The following is a 20,880-nucleotide window of genomic DNA, read 5'->3' on the forward strand; positions in this document are numbered from 1 at the left end:
TTTCTGTTTAGGTGATACAAGTTAACTCTACTTTCCTCCTTATGACAGAGTTAGGAGTAAATGGTTACTTGTCAGTTAGTGTCATTGTTTCCTCTGCATCTCTATTAAATCGAAGCCTCTCTGCAGTTAGAAGTTGCTGTGCTGTCAGTTGAGTGACTGACCTCTTTTGCTCTTTCAAATAGCTGAAGTGTTTCATTTCATAAGAATAGGAATTTTGGCCTTTTGTCTCAGCTAAGTCCCAGATGAATTGGAGCTTGCTTTCTAGAACTAGGAAAAATCTCTTTACAACAAGTTTACGTATTTTTACAAGTGTTTACAACTATGTGGTCTGTCTGTGTTTTAGATACAGCATTTACTGTGCCCTCCCTTAGATTGAGGACTTTGGTTTTAAGTGTAGATTCTGTAGTGCACAGATTTGCATGCTTTTTGTGACTGTTTTCAAATTTGTCATTTCCTATAACGTTATGTTCAGAGGTCAAAACCGAGGGTCGCTTTTAACCAGTTTCCAGATCCTACCTTACAAGTAAGATACTTTACAAAATGGTGGTTGTGTGTGCACATGTGCTTTGGCTGTACCTTAGATTGCAACTGGCCTTAATCTTCCCTGCTTGATCTGAGTTGCTTAGTTCTTTACTATGTGACACCTTTTTCCTTTTTAGAAAGCAGTACTGAAGAAGATGTAATAAAACTAGGGCCACTAGAATGGCACAGGGTAAAATTCTTGAACCAGAGAATGCCTGTGTTGCAAACTCTGCTGCTATTTTAATTTTGGAGAAAGTTAGCAGTGAAGACAGAGCGACTTGGACTTTGCTTCATACTAGCAGCTCAAATTCAAGATTGTAGATAAGCGAGTTTGAGATTTTTAACGAGTTAAAACTTATCTTGTCTTTTCTGCCAGCTTCAGTTAAGAATGTGTCTTTTTTTGTCTTTTTTTTTTTTTGTCTTTTTTTTTTCCCTGTAAGATGAGCACTTAAATACTGATTCCTGCTGAGATGGTAGGCATTTTTGACCTTATGCAGCAGCAAAACTGCAGTGGTCTGCAGGACCTCGCTGATGAAAATATTAACTTGCTTCTCAGGTTTAGCCCCCTCTGAAACAGAATTCCAATACTTAGGAATTGGGCTAGGTTTTTCTGAGCCCTCAGAAAGACATTGATAGCGTTTTAATCTATGTTCCATATATTTGTTTTTGCCAGATCCATGTGCCAGAAATAATGCAAGCAGAGTATTGAAGCTTGCCAAAACAAGGACTTTATGGCGTGGCACTGAGGGTACATCTCATGTGCCCTGGTTGTGTGTATGAATTCATTTAGGTGTATTTGAGAATAACTGTGTGGTAACACTGTGGACTGTGCAACGTGGAGGTGGACAAACCTGATCTGCTCTTATCCATAGTGGTTACAGAGAGAGATAATTGGAATGAATTATCTTTAGTATTTCGTTGAGGTTTCGTCTTTGAGCTTATTGATTTGATCCAAAAGAGAATCCAGGAGTGAATTAACATCCATGCAGCATTGATAATGAAGGGCTCATGACAGGGAGTGAAACAGAAGCAAGCTATTTGACAATGTAGAATCTTAGCGTAATTTAGGTTGGAAGGGAGCTTTGGGTGTCACGTATTTCCTGCTCAAAGCAGGGCCAGACTTGAGGTTAATCCAGCTTTGAAGTCTGATCAGGTTGCTCAGGTCATAAGCAGTCAAGTTTGAATACCTACAGGGGTGGACATCACTCAGCTGTGGATGCTGTATAGCCTCGGGTGTGTAGACGTGCCTCAAGTACTTTTGCAGAAATTATTTTCGTGGGACTGAAGGAAGAATCTTGCAGCACAGAGATTTGAATGCATGTATCTCCCCAGTGTTGCTTATTGGATATTGCCTTTTCAGGTGTCTGTGATCTAGATAGTGCGTTCCAGTCCTGTGTCTCATCTCTTCTCGAGTCAGTTCTGCTTTTCTTCTTATTATTTCTTTACTATGTCTGGTGGGGGGCAGGTTAATGTCTTTTGGTAAGAACTGTTGTGGGATGAAAACCGGGTTGTATTTTATGATTATATGGAGGCAGACGGGGAATCCTAGAACATGCTGCAGTGGAAGTTAAGAGGTTTAAGGTAGGAGTGATGCCTTGCATGTTTGTCATAAATACTGTTGCTCCAGAGTTTAAGATACCTAGCACCACCTCATGCTCATTGAGAATCTAAATAATAATAATAATTGAACATCTGAAAATAAGGAAATACTTTCAGTAATATGAGCTTGCAGTTGTGGAAATCTGCAAATAAAATATCATTTAAGTACCAGTATGGCTATGGCTCAGTGCTCTCATTGGTGCCCCTCAGCATGCTCAGGGCATCCTGGATGTTCATGAAGCCAGCACAGCTGAGGAAACCCAAGAGATTTTTGCCTAGCTTGTGTTTTAACATTTCATGAGAAACGGCTGCTCAGAAAGCCCATACCTTAATCTCACCCTTATGAAATAGTTTTAACACTTCATTGTCACAATTACAAAATACAAATAAAGAATTGGAAAAGAGAAACTACACTGTAACATAAAATATTCTGAAATAGTGACTGCATCAGTGGATAAGGGAAGAGCTACGAATTTCAACTATGTGGACGTCTGTAAGATCTTTTGACACAATCCTCCACAACATCCTTCTCTTTAAATTGGAGAGATGGATTTGATGCGTGAACTGTTCAGTGGAGGAACTGGTTAGATGATTGCATTCAGAGGGGAGTGGTCAACAGGTGGAGATCAGTGACAAGTGGTGTTCCTCAGGGGTTCATATTGGGACCAATACTGTTTGATATCTTCAGCAATGACATAGTGAGATTGAATGCACGCTTTGCGAGTTTGCACAGGGCACCAAGCTGAGTGGTGTGGCTGGCACACCTGAGGGATGGATCTGGCCATCCAGAGGGACCCGGGTAAGCTTGAGAAGGGGGTCCATGTGAACCTGATGAAGTTCAGCAAGGCCAAGTACCAGGTGCTGCACCAGGGTTGGCACAATCCCCAGTATCTACATAGGTTGGGGGATGAAGGGATTGAGAGCAGCCCTGCAGAGAAGGACTTGGGGGTACTGGTGGATGAGAAGCTGGACATGACCTGGCAATGTGCACTCACAGCCCAGGAAGCCAGTTGTTGTGGGCTGCACAAGAAGCAGTGTGGGCAGCAGGGCGAGGGAGGGCATTCCGGCCCTCCACTCCGCTCCGGCGAGACCCCCCTGCAGCGCCGGGTCCAGCTCTGGGGCCCTCGGCACAGGGGAGACATGGACCTGTCGGAGCGGGTCCGGAGGAGGCCACAGACATGGTCAGGGGGCTGGAGCAGCTCTCCTGTGAGCACAGGCTGAGGGAGTTGGGGCTGTTCGGCCTGGAGAAGAGAAGGCTGCGGGGAGACCTTACAGCGGCCTTTCGGCACTTAAAGGGGGCCTATAAGAAAGACTGGGACAGACTTTTTACCAGGGCTTGTTGAGCTAGGAATAGGGGTAATGGTTTTAAACTGAAAGAGGGTAGATTTAGACTAAATATAAGAAAGAAATGTTTTACAATGTGGGTGGTGAAACTGGCACAGTTTGCACAGAGTGGTGGTAGATGCTCCATCCCTGGAAACATTCAAGGCCAGGCTGGATGTGGCTCTGAGCAACCTGGTCTTGTTGAAGACATCCCTGCTCATTGAAGGGGGGGATTGGACTAGATGATCTTTAAAGACCTCTTCCAACCCAAAATATTCTAGGATTCTGTCATTTATGGTAAACTGTGTATCAGTATAATGTGAATTATTCTTTTTCAAGAGTATTTTTTGAATTTTTTTGAAGTTCGTTTTTTTTAAAAATTAAATTATTTTACCAACCAGCTTCAGTATTACTGCCTTTCATAGGAAGCAAATCCTTGTGTATCTTTGACCAAACTACATGGTGACAAAATTCAGTGGATCTCTTAAACTAGCTATGAGTTTCTTTTCGCTGATCATATGTGCACAGAATGGGGCTAGGGGAAAAAAGGCTTGCCAGTTTCTGAAGTAGCCTTCACTCCAGTTAAGTTGTAGGACATAAATGAAGTTGAACAGCATCTTCATTGTGTAGAAAGCTGTCTAATTTGTTTCAGTTACTGTAAAAAACCCCAAATTTAAGTTAAAAATTTGCATTTTCTCAAACTGCTTCTCCTATTTACTACTGCTTCATACTCCTGTTTTTCGGACCATTTTCCAAAGATGAGTCTTATTAAAACCTTTTCTCTGGAAAAAGAGTCCTAATTTATTTCCCTTTTAAAGTGATCAAACTAGGCTGCTGTGTAGTTTGTTAGGGTGTGGTCTCCCCATAAAAAGTGGTTAAAACTAACAAGCTGAAACTATGAAAATGTGTGGAGTAGACTTCTCCTTTCACAGACTTGTTCCTTTTTTGTATTCTTTCATTTCCCCTGTAGTATATGCCCATGCACTGTTCCAAAGTCTGTTTTCCCTCCTTTAATTATTGGTGGAAGACTCAAAGAGGTTTTCCTTTTACTGTCATCTTTGAAGCACCTGCAGAATTTATTTCTGTCCTCTTGTCTCTAGTGATTCACGTTTAGTCAATGGAGAAATGCTTTGTCTCCTGAACTAGTAGTAAGCATACTGATATGTTAAGAGTGTGTAATCTATATACTGTAGTACATTGTGTGTATATGTATGTACTATAATTGCCTGCAAACCTTTTCAGGTAGGGTTTTCAGCCTCAGTTTGCTGACTAAGCTTTCACAAATATCTTGCTTTGCCAAGGAAGCAAGCCCCCTTTTTTTTCTGACATTATAAGTCCAGCTGCATTGTGTATTTTTTAATAAAAGGATTAGGTAGAAAGGATTACTCCACCCATGTTAATTGCGTTCCTCTAGTTGGGTGTAAATTATATTTCTGCCCTCTGGGTGTATAGTAATTGACCCAATTATTCATAGTCTCAGTGGCATATGTTACAGTGCTTTTAGATCAGAATGTTATCTAACTTGATTGCTCTTTTCTTCTTCATATTCCATCTCTTGTATTCCTGGTGAACAGCTATGTTGGAAAGACAAAATTGAGATAAATGTAAAAGTGTATGCCAAATGTCCTTATTACTCTCATGTAGAAGGAAATTGAGAGCATTTCTCATTTTGAACTTACATGAAGTCTTGTGGCAGTAGGAGATTTTTCCATGGATTTTAATACTTCTACAGTATTTTTTTATATTCAGAGTATTTACAAGCTTTAATCATGGTATTTCTTAGGTATATTCGTAGATATTTCAAATTTCCAGTTTGCCCAGGTTGGCTAGTATCACTAATATTACAGCACTTGAAGCCACAATATCCCGTCACTCATTTTGTGTTGAGAAGCTACTGTTGTTTTGATTGCCCAAGATAAAATACAAGTAAAGGTGTAAGCCATGTATGATTTATGACTGTTATATATGTAAATTATATATATATGTTATATATTATATATGTGTTATATATATGTATAAAATATAAATTAGGCTATAGTTGTGTGTTCAAAAACAAAACCCCCAAAACCCCTTGTATTAATAATACAAGTTTATACCCAAGGTAGCTTTTAAGTGCAATATGGGATGAACTGTTTAAGTTTGTTATGAAATATGGCAGCCCACGGTTGTCAGGAGTCGGTGTTGCTTGAAGTGGTGCCAAGCAGTTAAGTTAGAGGACAGAGGATGAATATGTAGGAAATGAAGCTTTGTTAATTGTGCTGCTATCAGACCTTTCTTTCCTTAGCATTTGACACAACAATTTATTATAGATCCCAAATAGCTGTTCTATTGCAGGCCAGGAATATGGACTGTATAAGCTACAAGTAATGTGATTTCACCCCTCCTCCCCTAACCTATGAAGGATTCTTTCCCTACAAATACTCAGGTTGCCATTTTGTGCCAGCAAATTTTCCATTTTTTTCATTTATTTTTTGGAAAGATTATTTTAAATTGTAAGTACAAATCTACTGCATGTGAATTAAATGCTTCAAGTGTGTATATATATATATACTTTTTATTAAAGTAATGTTATCCTCTTGTGAGCAGTATTTTTAAATATGGAAATCTCTTTTTAGGAATGCTAATGACTGCCAATGAAGCCCCTAAAATGAATATCTATTATATACCAGTAAGTAATACAAATTGTTTTGTATTGTTGATATATTGTATATATATCAGTTGTTTGGTGCTGTTCAGGTATTCATGTTGGAAAATTACTTCTGCAAATTCACCTATACTTTCTCTGACTTTTCATGATGAAGTAAATTTAAGCTAACCATAATTTATTAATGTAATGTATTGAATTACTAAAAAACAGTTTGTAATTTTCCTTTTGCTGTCGACTCCAAAACTGGCTAGTGGCAGTAGGAAATTCAAGTGGAGCTTTGCTGGAAATAGTAATTTTTTGATATCTGACCAGAAAAGAATTCCTAGATAGAAGCTATGTAGCTTACTTCCAAGATAATAATTTTGATTTGTTGTGAAATATTTCATTACTGTCTTTAATATGTGGTGTATATAGTGACATAGTAATGGCAGTAATTATTATTCTCTGTTCTGACAAAGATGTTACTGTGTGGCTTCAGGTATGGCTCTTGGCTCTGGCTTATGTTCAATGTCCTACTTGAATTGTGCTTTTCACTTGAGAAGCTCTTCGCTTGAAAGAATTAACTGTAGGTTGTATCTTTGCAGGTTGGTTTTAGGGAGACAAAAGCAAGCCTTCCGGTGTTAGGGAATGATGCAGAAAATTACACTTGCTTTTCACTGTTGTTTTTGATTCTACACTGAAATTACTAGGGTTTTTTTTGCCTCGTAGGAGACAAATAGTAGGATATATATGCGGATGATATATACAGATTAGCTGACCAGACTCTAAAAATATGTGCACTTTCTCTGAAGTAATTTTATTGACGTTCTGGACAAACTCTAAGCTGCTGGTTTTAAAATACATTTTTAACTGTCTTTTAAATCAGCCGAGAAGTCTGCATGCAGATAATGAATTTGAAATTAATGTAAATTTAATTTTCTTTAGCTTATTTCTGGGTTGTGTCTGTCCATGTGTGTTGTGTCATGTCATCATGTCCCCCCCATCCCCCCCCCCCCCCCCATGATCTTGATTAAGTTTAACATGGAGATTCATCAGTTCACATTTTTCTTTGTGGAATAGACACTATATACCGGTTGTATGTACATGTCGAACCACAAAAGTATATTCCTGTCAACAATTCTGTACTCTGGTTGTATTTACTTCTGTTACTAGATTTTTGCATTTAAGGAAAGGAAAAGTTATATACACGTGTTTTGTGTGTCATTTATGTCTGTGTTCTTTGGATGTAAATATCCATTTCTATAATTCAGCTCTAGCCAACTTGTATTTTATTAACTGGAGCTATTCCATGCTTGGGTAACAAATGGGAGGGGGACAAAAAATGTTTTTGTATTTAAGAAAAACTATTAGCTGTAGTTAGAAGTGGAACGCTTTATTTCTCTTTACCTTGTTCTTTGTAAGGTTTAGAGAGTAGCTCTCAATTTTATTTTTTTTTGTCTGTTGTCTTTTTATTTAATGGAATGGGGAAGGCAAACTCCCATATTTTTAGTCTGAGTTTTTAAAACTTGAATGGGCTAGTTACTCAATTCCTTAAGTTCAGGTGGAAAAAGCATTATTTTTGTCACTAAGGCTAAAGTTCAACTTCTCTCTGAAAATTGTGCACTGACATTTTTTTTTTTATGCAGGTGTTTATGATGTATGAACTTCACAGCTATAGTACATTAGAGGTGCATATCCAGCATTGCTACTTATCCAAAATACTATTTGTCTTGATTGTCACTAGTAATTAATGTTTGTTAGAACTTGTTCTAGCCAGTATTATTTTGAGTATTCTTGCATATATTGTAAAACAAAATGAAAAATATTTTTTACTCTTTCAAAAATCTCGCTCTTATAGAATCATCTTTGAATACTGAGTTAATGTTTCTGAAGTCAGATATGTAATTTTTAGCTAAGAAATACAATCACTATATTAGATCTCAGGTCATACTTAACAGACATTATTGCAAACCCAAATATTGACTGATATTATCTAGTATTTTTGCAGCATGCAGGCTATTCCAATGAAAATTAGCTCTAAATCTTTCCTTAAGCCATCTTCCTTTGCCACTGTTCTTTGACTGTTAGTACCTGAGTCTGCCTGAACATGTTTAGATCATAAAATGGACGCAAATGATGAATGTTAGAGCATAAATCCAAATAGGAGTTCTATTTTTGAAATACTGTTGTGTGTAAGAAGACTTAAAATTTCATTCAAAGGCTACTGTCCAGATCAAATTCGGTTTTTGAATAAGCTAAACTCCAGTTAGCATCAATGGCTTTGGGTTTGAAGGCTGCTGAAGATATCTTAAATATACTGGCATGACTTTTTTTAGTCAGAAATCTATAGTTCATTTAAAAACATGAAATGCCTATTTTAGACAATAGAAAAGTTAAGTTTCTTTGAAACAGACAGGAGTATCACACTGTAGTAACTGGCCTTTTTACCTTGTCTGCCTTTTTATGGGCAAGACTGAAGGGCTGGCACAGATACTGTTGTATAATTGCAGTATTTTTTACTGCACTTCCTAAAAATCAAGTATGTAGCTCACTAAATCTGTTTTGGTTGGCTGTTCTAGGCTTTTTTAATCTTCTTTTTAAATGAAGAGAATACAAAATGGAGAAGTCGTGTTAGACTTAAGCTGCTCTAGGGTATTTGTTATTAAGGAAAACTCAATGTTATTAACCTGTTCATGTTACAGTTCTATTCCTTGATCTTTTGGGCTAGTTATTTGAGCTCAGAGATGCACACCTGTCCTTTGGTTTCTGTGTCAGTAGGTTATTAAGGCATGGGGTTTTTCCATCCTTGGAACACTGAGTAATTTCCTTGCACAGGCGAAGATGAGTTTAGTTGCATGTATCTTTGGAGCAAAACTTTAAAGAGCTAGTGATTTGCTGTATTACGATCCCTTTTCGTAGTCTTGTTTTCTGGCTTTTTCTAAGAACTTGGATTCACTGTTTTTTCCAATGAATAGCTTAATTTTCTATTTGTTTGTTTACTTTGAGATAGATGTGAATGCTACTTAAAATGTGCCCTCTGTTTTTGAGATGTCGACAAGAATTGAGTTATAATTCTTGAATTCCACAACAGAATAAATGCCTGGGGGAAGTGCTGCTACTATAAAGGACAGTTGTGTTTCAGAGCTCTTGGAAGTATTTTTGTGTAAATAGAATCCATTTGATTGCCCTAGCCCCTCATTGCCCTGTAGTGCTAGTAATTATTCTCTTTTTTTTTAAGTCTTCATTGGAACAGCTACAAGAAATTACCATAGCTATGGTCAAGGCAGGTACTTCAGATCTCAAATGTACCTCAAACGTGCTGTGCTCTAGCCTTATAGTTTACAACATAAGAAAAAAATTCTTCAGAAGAAGAGATGCACAGAAGTCAGTCTAACAGAGCAGGAGTGCCTGTGTACACGGATGGGTGCAGACAGACCCAGCATCCTCTGTCCTTGATTGAAGTTGGCCAGACAGTGTAGGACTGTGCCCAGCCTAATATACCCTGCCTCTCAGCAGGTTTTATTAGTGTGGGCACAGTGCTGTGCTAACACAGCTACATGACTTGTGAACTGGAGCTGGCTCATGTCCGGCCAGCTTGGAGTAGGGTCTGACTGAGCTCATGTCTGACTGAATTATCTGTGTACATGTGCCCATTCTCTCCATTGTTAATGCCAAAGCTAAATTTCCATTGCAAAACCAAAAAATGACTGTCTCTTGAACTTCAGGATTATAAAAGAGTTGACAACGGGTATCATAATATTGTCTGTAAATGAATTGGCATGCGTCAGTTTTCCTGCAGAATTTTCAGCAAGATAGGTATGACATTTGAGATTAGGAATGTCTGAGAGAACTATGTATTTCTTAAAAAAAAAAATAAATCACCACCAGGGAAAAGAAGGTGTTTTTTGTTTACTAGAGAGGACAGGTAGGTTTGCTTTTAAATGGCACGAAGATGCCTTATGCAGGTACACAGTGCAGACAGTGAGTAAAAGCCAAATTGAATCTGACTGTTAAAATGAAATGTTTGTTTTACATAGGTAACATCTTGAGTGTCTTAGCTTAGAGACTTTGTTTTTGTTTTATTTTGTTGGGCTTTAATGAGGGCAAGTGCCTCTGACTGGAATAGGGCTGTTTGCCAACAGTTTAATAGTTAACTTGAAGTTTATGCAAACATTTGGAACCTGCTTCTTGCCAGCTGGCTTCCTAGTATATCACTTTGATGTGTGCCTCGGGAAGGTTGAAATGAAAGTTGTTGTGTGCCTTGGGATACTTTTCAGACTACTGGCTTAAACTAAGTTGAGTCAGTAGCGCAGCTAGGTCCTGGCCAAAGAAGTAAGGAGAGGAAGAAGCTCCACTGATACCTGGTGGTCTGCTGGCCTGGGACCTAAGATGAACCAGATTCTCTTAAGTTTAATTGAGGCTGTCTGTCAGCTTCCATGACATACAGTGTTCTCTTTTCAGGTTGTACAGAAAACCCCCTACGTATTAGCTCCTGGATGCTCTGAGTGGAAGGCAAGGGGCAGAGGTGTTATTTATTCTGAGTGTTTACTACTGGTTATATGAACATGTCTGATCCTAGCACAGACATTTCAAATCAGTCACATCTCCTTTATTGGGCTTGAAACTCTGGGCTGCATATACATACTGAAACTGAAACTTGCTCTGTTCATTAGGCTGTTGGAAGAAGAGAGCAATTAAGCGTGTAATTAATTGAGTGTAATATTCTGTGTTCTGTATTTTTTTACTTTCCTGCAGTCTTGGCAGAAAAGTCCCTGTTGAGGCTAGAAGCAATGTACTTTTGGTGTAGCGAAGATATTAAGCTCTTTAAGAAAAAATAAATCCTGGAGCGTCTCTGGCTTCGTTTCAGGTGGTTTTGGAAAATAATTTGATATCCTAGCGCTCTCCTAGTTCATGGTTGTTGGAGTTATAAACTGGAAATGTTTCAAGGGCAAGTATTTCTTGCCTACTCAATGATTCAGTTTCTCCAAGAATATCTTTATAATGGGTCTGGTTTCTAATACAATACCCGCTTCAGATATTTGGATCTCTTTATTGCTAGAAATATTTATGAATTTTATCCTCTTCAAATTGAGTGGCTTTTCAACTAAACCAGACATTCCTGGTACTTTTTGTTTTGAATATGCCTCAGAAATGCTCATCCTTTAAAAAAAAAAAAAAAAAAAAAAAAAAATGCTTCCCTTAGATTTGGAAAAAAATTCTTAGAAAAACTTAGAACAAACTACTTTTTCTTTAGTTGCTCACCCTGAAATAATGTAATCAGAGATTAAGGCACCAAATTCTACTAGCTTATATGTTTTCATTTAATGCACTGGGTATTTGATGAAACAAATCTGTAGAGGGAACTTGTACTGAAGGAAATACAAGTGAAGACAGTTTTTTAATACCTTAGTTCACCCCCTGTATTTATTTCTGTTATTATGTCTGGAACAGTTCTGGATTGTAAATCCATGATGAACATGCTTTTGGTTTGATTGTAGGCTTCCAGGTTAGCTGCTTCTAAACCTACATCTGACTGAATTGACCAAAGGGTTGTGTTCAGTTCACTCAGACAGAATAAGCATTTATCTGAAATAGGTTAGTGTTTTCTCTCAGCCTGGTGACTGCTCTCACTAGTTCTGTACAGGGAGTTATGATGACCAGATATCTGTCATTAGTCTGTCACTTTTAATTTGAAAAGATGTGGGTGGTTTCTCACGTGTGACACGCTTAGCTCTATGGTCGTAGCTTTTTAGAACAGTTTTATCACTCTTAAGACTGACTTTCTCATCCTTTCTTTATTTTGGGTTCTACTAATTGTCTTTTTTTCTCTCGAGTTTTTGTGGTGGGGATATGATTGGAGAAAAACAGCTATCCACACCTTATAGTTCATACCTTTAAGACCAATGTTCTGTATAGTCAGTGCTCTTCATGTTGTTTACAGGTGCCGTTGGAGTTAAAGCAAGATCTTCTCAACTGTTTTTTGGCTTCTGCGTGGCAAAAGCTATGAAGCAAATGATGCAATTCTTTTCGTATTTATGGCTGGCATAATAGAACAGATTAGGACTAGAGCATGAGATTTTTATTTCTTTTGGGATGTTTTCATGTCTTCCTATTGGCAGTATTTGGTCATTCTGGATTAATGCTGCCTCAGCTGTCTTCTGGAAGATAGTAAGATGAGGCTGTATTTTTTAGAAGACAGTTATTAATCTCATTCAGTACAGCCCTGACCTAAGAAGTTTTAGGTCAAGTGGAAAGCAGCCATGAAACTGAATTGTGTTAAGAGCTTTTCTATCCTGAAGCAATATATGGTGTAGAAAAATGTTTCATTCCCTGGGAAAAAAATGTTGTAAAATAAAAATACAGTAGTTATGATGTAGAATGGGAAACGTTGGTCTTAGCCTTCGTTTGCTCAGTTTTTGAGAACTGTGAAATGAGTGGAAAGCAGGGTTGTTAACTAGCATAGTTGTGCTTTGGGGCTGCCAAGTGTTGTAAGAAAAAAACTTCCCATTAACAAAGAGATGCTTGAGGGCATCTTTGGCCTTTAAGCTAATTCTCAGTTTTGGTATATCAGTCTTTTAGAGCTGTGTTTTCTAGCCAGAACAGTCCAAGCCTTTACACAGAAAACTGCGCAAACAATATAAAAAGTATGTTGTGAATGATAACTTTACCTGTCTCACAGTATTTACAAGCATAGGAAAAAAATTTGTTTATCTTCACAAACAGAAATGTGAGCTTCCTACTTTTAACCTAAACACTTTCAAATTGAAAAATAACATGCTGGGCTTATTCCCAACAAAGGATATCCTTCATTTCCCATGCACTGGCTAAGAGACACTGTACCGCTTATCACACATACATAGAAGGAAAACACAACGTGCGATAATCAGGAAACAATTTCTGATCTTCCTGTAAAACTTGGTTTAGATGTTTTTTGGTGCAGATGATGTAGGAGTTCAACATCATGTATAGATTATGAAGATGTATTATCCCTGCTTACTGCTGTTGTGGCTGATAGTATGATAGGCATCACTTCTTCATTTATTTTTTTGGTTTTTTAATAGATATCAGTATGCTGACTGTTAAGTCCATACTTCCTTATAGTTCGCATCATACCTTTCATAGACCAAAGGAGAAAACTCTTAAAAGCAGTTCTACCGAATTATACCAGGTAATTGCTCTGCTATTTGAGACTCACATGTTTTTTTAGCATTGTGACTGTATCTTAAGCACTTGGTAGTATGGGGCCCTCAAAACAGGTTTTGAGGGAGAAGTATGCTCCCCTTTTTAAGTGGTGGAAAAATTAAGCCTTGAGTATCTGAAAGATATTTTTTATTATTATTATTAAAGTTGCACTTGTTCCTTCCTTTGGGCCATCTATTCTTCACTTGGTTTCTGAAAATTTAGAGGTGCAGCTGCTCAACTTCAGTCAGTGAAGAGAGAAGCAGTCACAGATAACGGAAAGATGTAATTGCTGAAAGGAAGTTTTGTACTATACTGTGGTCTATCAGCATGTTATAAGAATTAGTGTGTCTTTTAGCTTTTGGATCAGAAAAGACAAAGCACATGAGAATTTTCTCTGTGATAATTTCAACTAAGTCTTTATTTCATTGTATTTGAAAGTAGAGGCAAGTGACTCTTGTGGCTTATCTGTGTTGTCATCTTCTGTGCTGCACTCAACGTTGTGAGAACGAAGTGTGAGTTACGAGTGTTTTATACAACAACAGTAACAAAGTTGTGAGGATTTGAGATTTCTGTCACACAACCCTGAGAGATAAATAAAACCATCAAATATGTGAAAGCTTTCAAATATATATTTGAAAGAAGTTTCCTACTTAAAGAAAATTGTGTCATAAGTTATATAAAATTTCTTCTCTTTAGCATCATGCTCTGTAAAGAGTAAATTGGTTTATGCTGAGGTTATCTTTGTTATCTGTCTGGAGGAGTTGCACGTTCCCAACAGGTAGTTGCCTTTCCTTCCCTTTGTGTTGTCTGGCAGTAGTTGCATAAACTCCCAGAGCAGCCTTCCTCCCAGCTTTGCAAACAGCAATTAAGCTGCCATGGCAGGGAGTTACTAGAAGCTCACACGTTCCTAGATTTCCGGTAGCTTGTCAGTTATGTAAGGCAGACGTACAGCTGGATTTGCTGTTACCTTTATGTCTGTAGCATACTTCAAACTTCCCTAAAATGCAGGTCATGCTCTGAACTCCAGTAAGTTTAGTTTTCACGGCTGTAAAGATATTTATGCCCTGAATGTTCCTTGGCCCCTGGCTTGTACTGTGACAGCCCTGTTGCTCCTGGCCACTTAACAGCATGAGAGACAAGTCAGTCCCAACACGGTGTGACAGTTGGGAATTTTCCTGTTCCATCAGAGAAATGGAGAAGGGGACTAGCTGGGATTTTGCATTTCTGTCTTATTCTTGCTTCTTCTTACTTGGTGATTTAGGTTGCAGTCAGAGGCTATTATGTATATACTAAAATCGATGCACATATTACTCATATCTATTAGTAGTGGAAGTTTTGTCCATTGATGGCCCATGGCCTTAGTATTGCAAGAGATGCCATTAGGTTTTGAGACACAGATTTCTGACCATGTTGGAACAAGTACAAGCTGTGTAGGAGATCTCTCCTTGTGTAAGAAAAAGGCCAAGGCGGCTGGGAAGGCACCCACTTGCCATTGCCTTGTCGGTCTCCCCTGCAGTCACAATTGTAAATGCAGGGGGAAAGCTTCGTGAGGGATTTATTCTTTGAAGAGTATCATGATAGGATGGGGTTGGTTTTTTTTCTTCTTGTTAGACTTCATACGAAGTGTGGAGGTGTTTGGTTTGTGAGGGGTGGGTTGTGTGGCATTGTCACTGGACAGTAAATTTGCCTTATGAAGGTTTTAACGAATACTAGAGCCTATGTGAAGGAACTGGTAAGGGCACAGTCAGATGTGGTAGGGAGTGGGAGGTGTGGATGGTTGAAGTAAAATGTGGTTGCTGATCTGCTCCCTTGTTTCCATGGATAAAGAAACAGACCATCAGCAGATGTTCACAGGTAAATAAATCCTGTGAAGTCAGTCTCAGCTGAACTTACTGCACCGTATTTAAGTAACGCCTAAGTGCCTCTGTTATTACAGCAGATATGCTATAGAAGCTGTATAGAGTAAGAAGAGACTTCCAGGAACTTTTCATTCACTTCCAGCTGTATTTACAGGAAAGTGCTTGAAGCTTGTCATGCTTATAACACATACTTTGAGATGCCACTCTCTTCTTGCCTCTTGAGCTTCATTTGATTAATTGATTTAGTGTGAAAGTAGTGAGTTCTTGTACTTAAGTTTCTACCAATTTTTCTGACCTCAAATTGTCTCAGCTCCAATGGTCTAAAGACCATTAATGTGTAGGGAGTACCATTAATGTACCAAAATGTGTAGGGAGTCTGCTAAATTAGAAGATCCACAGCAATAGTGTCAAGTGTTTATCATTTATATATGTCAGCATGTCAGAACATGACAGGGACATTGGTGAAAGCATCAGACTCCTTACTTTTGATGCCACAGCTGCTAAGTTACAGATGTCTTGTGAGAAGTATCCCTTTTTCTTCATGTTTCCTGAAGAAGAGAACTATTCTAATTTTATTAACAATTTTAAGAGGTAACTTTCTTTGCTGAAAAATTATTTGCTGTTCCGATTAGAGGGCATTTTTTTCCCAACACTCTGAGCAACGGGATTGTTGTCTCCTTCAAAAGATTGTGGCTTCACCAGGAAGACATAGTGAGCTTAGACCCGTGACTGGTTAACTGACTCTAATACCTGTCAGATCAGAGAATATGAGATTTTTAAGAAAACAACACTATAAAGCCAAACTGCTTAGGATTAGAAAAAGTAGTACTCACTATCTGATAACTACTAGGGCAGAAAGATTTAGTATCTCATTCCTAGAAGATGTGTGCAAGTTCCTGCAGCAGTTTTTTGTTTAACACTGGGAAGATCTTAAAAGCAACATTTCCTTTAACATGCTCTCTAAGGAGTAAAACCTCCAAATTGTTGATTTGGCAGCTTCCATAGCATAGTGAAAGGTAGGAAAACCAACCTCTCTGATTAATGAATCTGCCAAAACTGTCTGGATGTGCTGGAGTTAGGATGAAAGAAAGAGCCAATTCGTTGTATAGTTCAGTGAAATTTATGAGTGTGTGGGCTTAAAACCAAATGCAATACTGCTGTCAGTAGTATGCTGAGAAGGAAAAATAAGCTATTCAGTCTCTCCTGTTCATAGCTGTACTCCAGTAAGCTACTTGATGGTTGTAAAAGCATAAAATCTACACGATATAACATAGGGTGAACAAAAGCGTGAAACTATGAAAAATGAAAATACATGGCAGTCTCGTTTGAAGTTTGTTCCAAACACCCATTAATTTAGATAATCTAAAAATTGTAAAGAATTCAGTAAATTAAATGGAATTACTGATTAACAGGGCACAACTGAAGTTGATTGTAGAGTTTTCATAGCAAGAAAGTAGATGAGAAAGGAAATGGCAGAATGAAACTCAAAATCACAAACTGTTTGGAGCACGTTGGTTGCTAAGGGAAACACTGTATATGGAAATGTTGTAGATAGAAACATAACAAGGTAATGCGATCCCAAAGCTCCCTTCTAACAGCAGCTGATCTCTTGGGCTGGGTATGACTGAAGCCCAAAAGCATAGAAACAAGAACGGAGAGCCACAGCTTTTCATGTCTACAAGCTAGAAATAATCCATCTGTTTTTTGAGAGTTACCAGTTACAATTGATGTAACCTTGACTGTTAACAAGGTGCCTTTTCAATGCGTATAGATGGAAACTATTCAAAGTTATTACATATTGAGATCTGTCTAATTCTTAAAATTAGAGAACAAAACATTGAAAACAGTACTCTTAAAATGAATAGTAATTAATTACTCATGTAATTGCATTAATTAAACTTGACTATGCAATTAGGGAGCCAATTATGTTTAAAACACAATTGCACATTTCAATCACTGTCCACACCCTGGGGATCACTCATTTTTTTTTTCTCCTCCCTCATTAGACCTTCTGTATTCTCCTCCTGTTAAATGATGTGATTGAAGCTGAGAATATGCATGCGTAGATGTGCATTTGCTTTCTCCAGCAAATGTGTCCTGTTAAGTTTAAAATGCTTTTTATTGTGCCATTTTATTACCCCCCCCCAAAAAAAAACCTAAGATTTTATTTATCTGTAGGAGACAAATAATAGTAATAATATGTATGTGAAGTCATTGACTCATATGTATAAAATATATTTAAAGACATTATAATCTACAAAAGAATCTCTCTTTGAAGTGCTTTAAGTGTGGGAGTCTTTGGTTTGTTTTTCTTTCTTTTTAAATGGGAACAGAGGAATGGAGGAGCTTCCTGGGATCATGGTGTTCAGGCCCATCTTATTGCAGGCAATCACATTCTATAATCTTTTCCATGAATGTGTCATATTTCATCAAAATTAGTTGTTTGTTTCTTCCTCATCTCCTTTAAAAGGCTGTTAGTTTAGTCACATTCCTCTGAACCTTAGCTAACTTTTCAAATTTACAGTGTCACTGTGAAAACTTTGCATGTATTTATTCTTATGCAAGCATTAACATTTCAGAAATCACCCTAGCAGCCTTTCTCTGTACTTGCTACAGTTTGCATTCATGTATCCTGAACGTTATTGCCTGGAGTTGTACGAGATGACTCCACTGAGTCGTCATTCTGGCCTTACATGACTGTTTTGTTGTCTTATGATCAGTTTGTATCTTTTTTTCTTATTCTGTTCTTTACAGCTCATAGTGGTCAGCTATACGTTTCATCCCGTTTCCAGCATTTTGGTTTTCAAGGTAGCTTTTTTTCCCTGAGAGAATTTGACCCTTCTTATCTGACAGTTTGTCATCAGCAAATTTTACTGGCATTCTCCTACCATATGTGGCAGTCGTTACTGAAAATATTTCCTAGGATAGGCCTTGGAGCTTCACTTGTAAACTTCTTTTTGTGCAGTAACACTCCTTTCAGCATAAGGTTTTCATTAGCCAGTTCCGATCTTGCCTTACAGTTATTAACATGCTTACCTTATTTTTACACAATACACTGTACCCAGAGCTCTGTTGAAGGCTTTTAAAAATATGTTATTTTTGTTGTAGTCAGCGTTATTCCAGTAGCATGGCAGTGAATTATTTAACTAATACATTTTTGTTACCTGGTAAAGGTCTTACTGTCTAACAAAATCCGTAAAGAGGTACTTTTTAAGTTTCTTAAAGAAGGCTTTACTTCTAAAATATGTTATGAAAGAGCAGTGATATGATGTATTTTTGTACTTGTTACTAACTGTATTACTATGTGTCCTGATTTCGGTCAACACTATGATATGCATGATACGGCATTACAGTGTTAATTTTTGTGAAAATGAAGTTTCTGTGAAACCACATGTTGCAGTTTTGTACAGCCACGGCTGTTAATACTTACGCTTTCCAAAGCCTCTGGAAGTGTTTTGTTGAATGATGTCCACATACATTGTTAGTCTTCTAGAGTGAATTCATGCAGTGTAAACCTTGCAAATTCTAGTTAATAATTTTAAAATCTGATTGACACTGTCTGTGAACATTTGCATGTTTTTCATTGCTAAAATACAGTAATGAAGGTTGGGAGGAGTTTCTGCTGGGTGTGTATCTTATTTACAGCTGAAGAGTTTATCGCTGCTTTGTATGAAATCTTCCAAGGACTTACTATTTAACATCCTGAAAAATACATTTTGCAACCCGTTTTGACTCCCTGAGAAGAAAAGAGCAACTGTTCAGTTCACTCGTCTAAAAATGGTCCCTGAAACCTTCAAACACATACTTAACAGTACTTGTCTGTATGCGCATTCAAAGGTTTAATTTAAATCTCATGACATCTCCCTAGACAGCTTCTACACATCCTGGGCTTCTTTTTAAGTTGTTGAGCATGTTTAATACTAGTTAGGATTAGACACAGTTTGTCTGTGGCTCTAAGGACTCTGCAGAGCTGGCTGTCAAATTGTTGAGTGGCTTTTAAAAATGCAAGTGTGGTCGGATGTTCCAGATTGAAGATAAGGAACATCTGTTTTGGGTTAAGAATAATACCTACTCTGTCCTAGCCTTCATTAATTTCAGGGGAATTACAGACCAATGGCAGGATGATATTTTCTACAGAAGTGCTCAGGAATTGGGCATTGCAGAGCTGTGCCATACAAGATTTCTGATGCTACGAGACTATTCAGTTAAACGTCTTATAAAATGGAATACAAAGAACTGTGTTTTTTGAAGTTATTTTACAATATTAAAAAAATATTTTTCTGCCAACGTTTTTCTCTTCCTTTTCCTTAACAGTTTGGCCTTGCACTTCTGTCTGCTCAGTTGCATGCTAGATTACTCATCATATTTTGTGTTTTCTGTGTGTAAAGTTTTAAAAAAAGAAATTCTAATGTGTACTAACAGAAGTATGGCATTAAGATGGCATGATACTAATGATTAAAATGTCCAAATCTTCTTGTGGTTTGGTATAAGACTCAAAAGGCAATGGTGAGATGTCTCTGTTACCTGTGTATTGCAGCAGGAAGCCCCCTGCGATAAGCCCCCCCACCTGTGGGGGGGAGAGAGCCATGCTCCCTGGCTGTACATCTCCTGCCTGGTGTGACCCAGCCTCTGCTCTGTCTTGCAGTGTGGTGGTGGGACACGATGTAAGTTAACTGTGTTTTGGTCCTTTGTCCAGTCAGTTAAGGAGGAGAGCGCTGGGTGGGGAGGAGAGAGTAGAATAGTGAAAGAAAGAAAAAAATACTGGTTCAGTCACTGTTGGTGATGGTGTCTGGTTTCTTATCCTAAGAAATATTTGAGTAAAAGCAGAGTGTAGATGTGCACTCATTTAATAATGGTTTTCCCCATTACCTGGGTGCAACTTTTGTAAAACTTTCAGAGACAGCTACATATTGCAAAAATGAGATCTGTCAGTTTAGTTGCATGCAATTACCTACCTCGACAATATTTTCTTATTCTTGCTGTGAATTCCAGTGCTTTTTTCTCCCTTGGATATGGTAGAATTGTATGTTCCCAATCTAAATTGGCAATATATTTTTATATATATATATAAATGTATTAATTAGCTCACCCAACTCCACAGCATTTTTGCTGGTTTTGGTGGGGACTGCACTCCAGGCTGAGGTGGTGGCAGGAGCTCTGAGGGGTCCTACCTGGCTGCTGCGCACCCGCTGTATGGAAACCCGTGAACTGGGAGGGACAGACAGGTTTCACCCATTTGCCTCAGCCTTAGTAATCTGGTGCAGACCAGCTCTCTGAACTGTTGCATTTGTACCCGAGCACGGCAGTGGCAGAGCCTGCCATTTCACAGTGCTCTTGGCACCACCCTGGGGTGTCTGTTGTTGGCAGTGAATGACAGGAGCATTAGGCTCTGCAGCTAAAATGCAGTGGCAATTAAATTCTGTGAAGAGTTACTATTGCAAGAGAAGGACATTTCTTGTTTATATTTTTGTTGTTGTGGCTGGTGTTGTTTGCCTTTTCTATTTTAAAATTTCTTGCTAAGGTTTAAAAAATGTTCCATTTTAGTATACAAAGCTTCTAAGGTGTCCTTAGAATAGGTAGACAAGTGGTTTCAGTAGGGTGGGAGAGCGGGAAATAAGGCAATAAAACATACACAGACATGTCTGTAGGATTTTCCTTTTTGTCAGTTTACATGTGAAATTTGAATAATGGTTGGGCTTCCTATTTTTCCCTGGTATTCTGCTTTTTTCTGTCAATTATCTCATTTCCCTCCCCCCCCCTTCTTTTCTA

General features: G+C 38.1%; 1 protein-coding gene across 1 annotated transcript in view; it reads left to right on the forward strand.

The window, feature by feature from the left end:
* NOL10 (nucleolar protein 10) overlaps positions 1-20,880 on the forward strand; it is a 53,840-nt gene that overhangs the window by 15,600 nt on the left and 17,360 nt on the right. Inside the window, exon 13 of the mRNA XM_055810515.1 lies at positions 6,060-6,112. Coding sequence (XP_055666490.1) covers positions 6,060-6,112 — 53 coding nt within the window. The remainder of the gene's footprint in view (positions 1-6,059; positions 6,113-20,880) is intronic.

Source organism: Falco peregrinus, chromosome 7 (genome assembly GCF_023634155.1).
Source record: "Falco peregrinus isolate bFalPer1 chromosome 7, bFalPer1.pri, whole genome shotgun sequence".
NCBI lineage: Eukaryota > Metazoa > Chordata > Aves > Falconiformes > Falconidae > Falco > Falco peregrinus.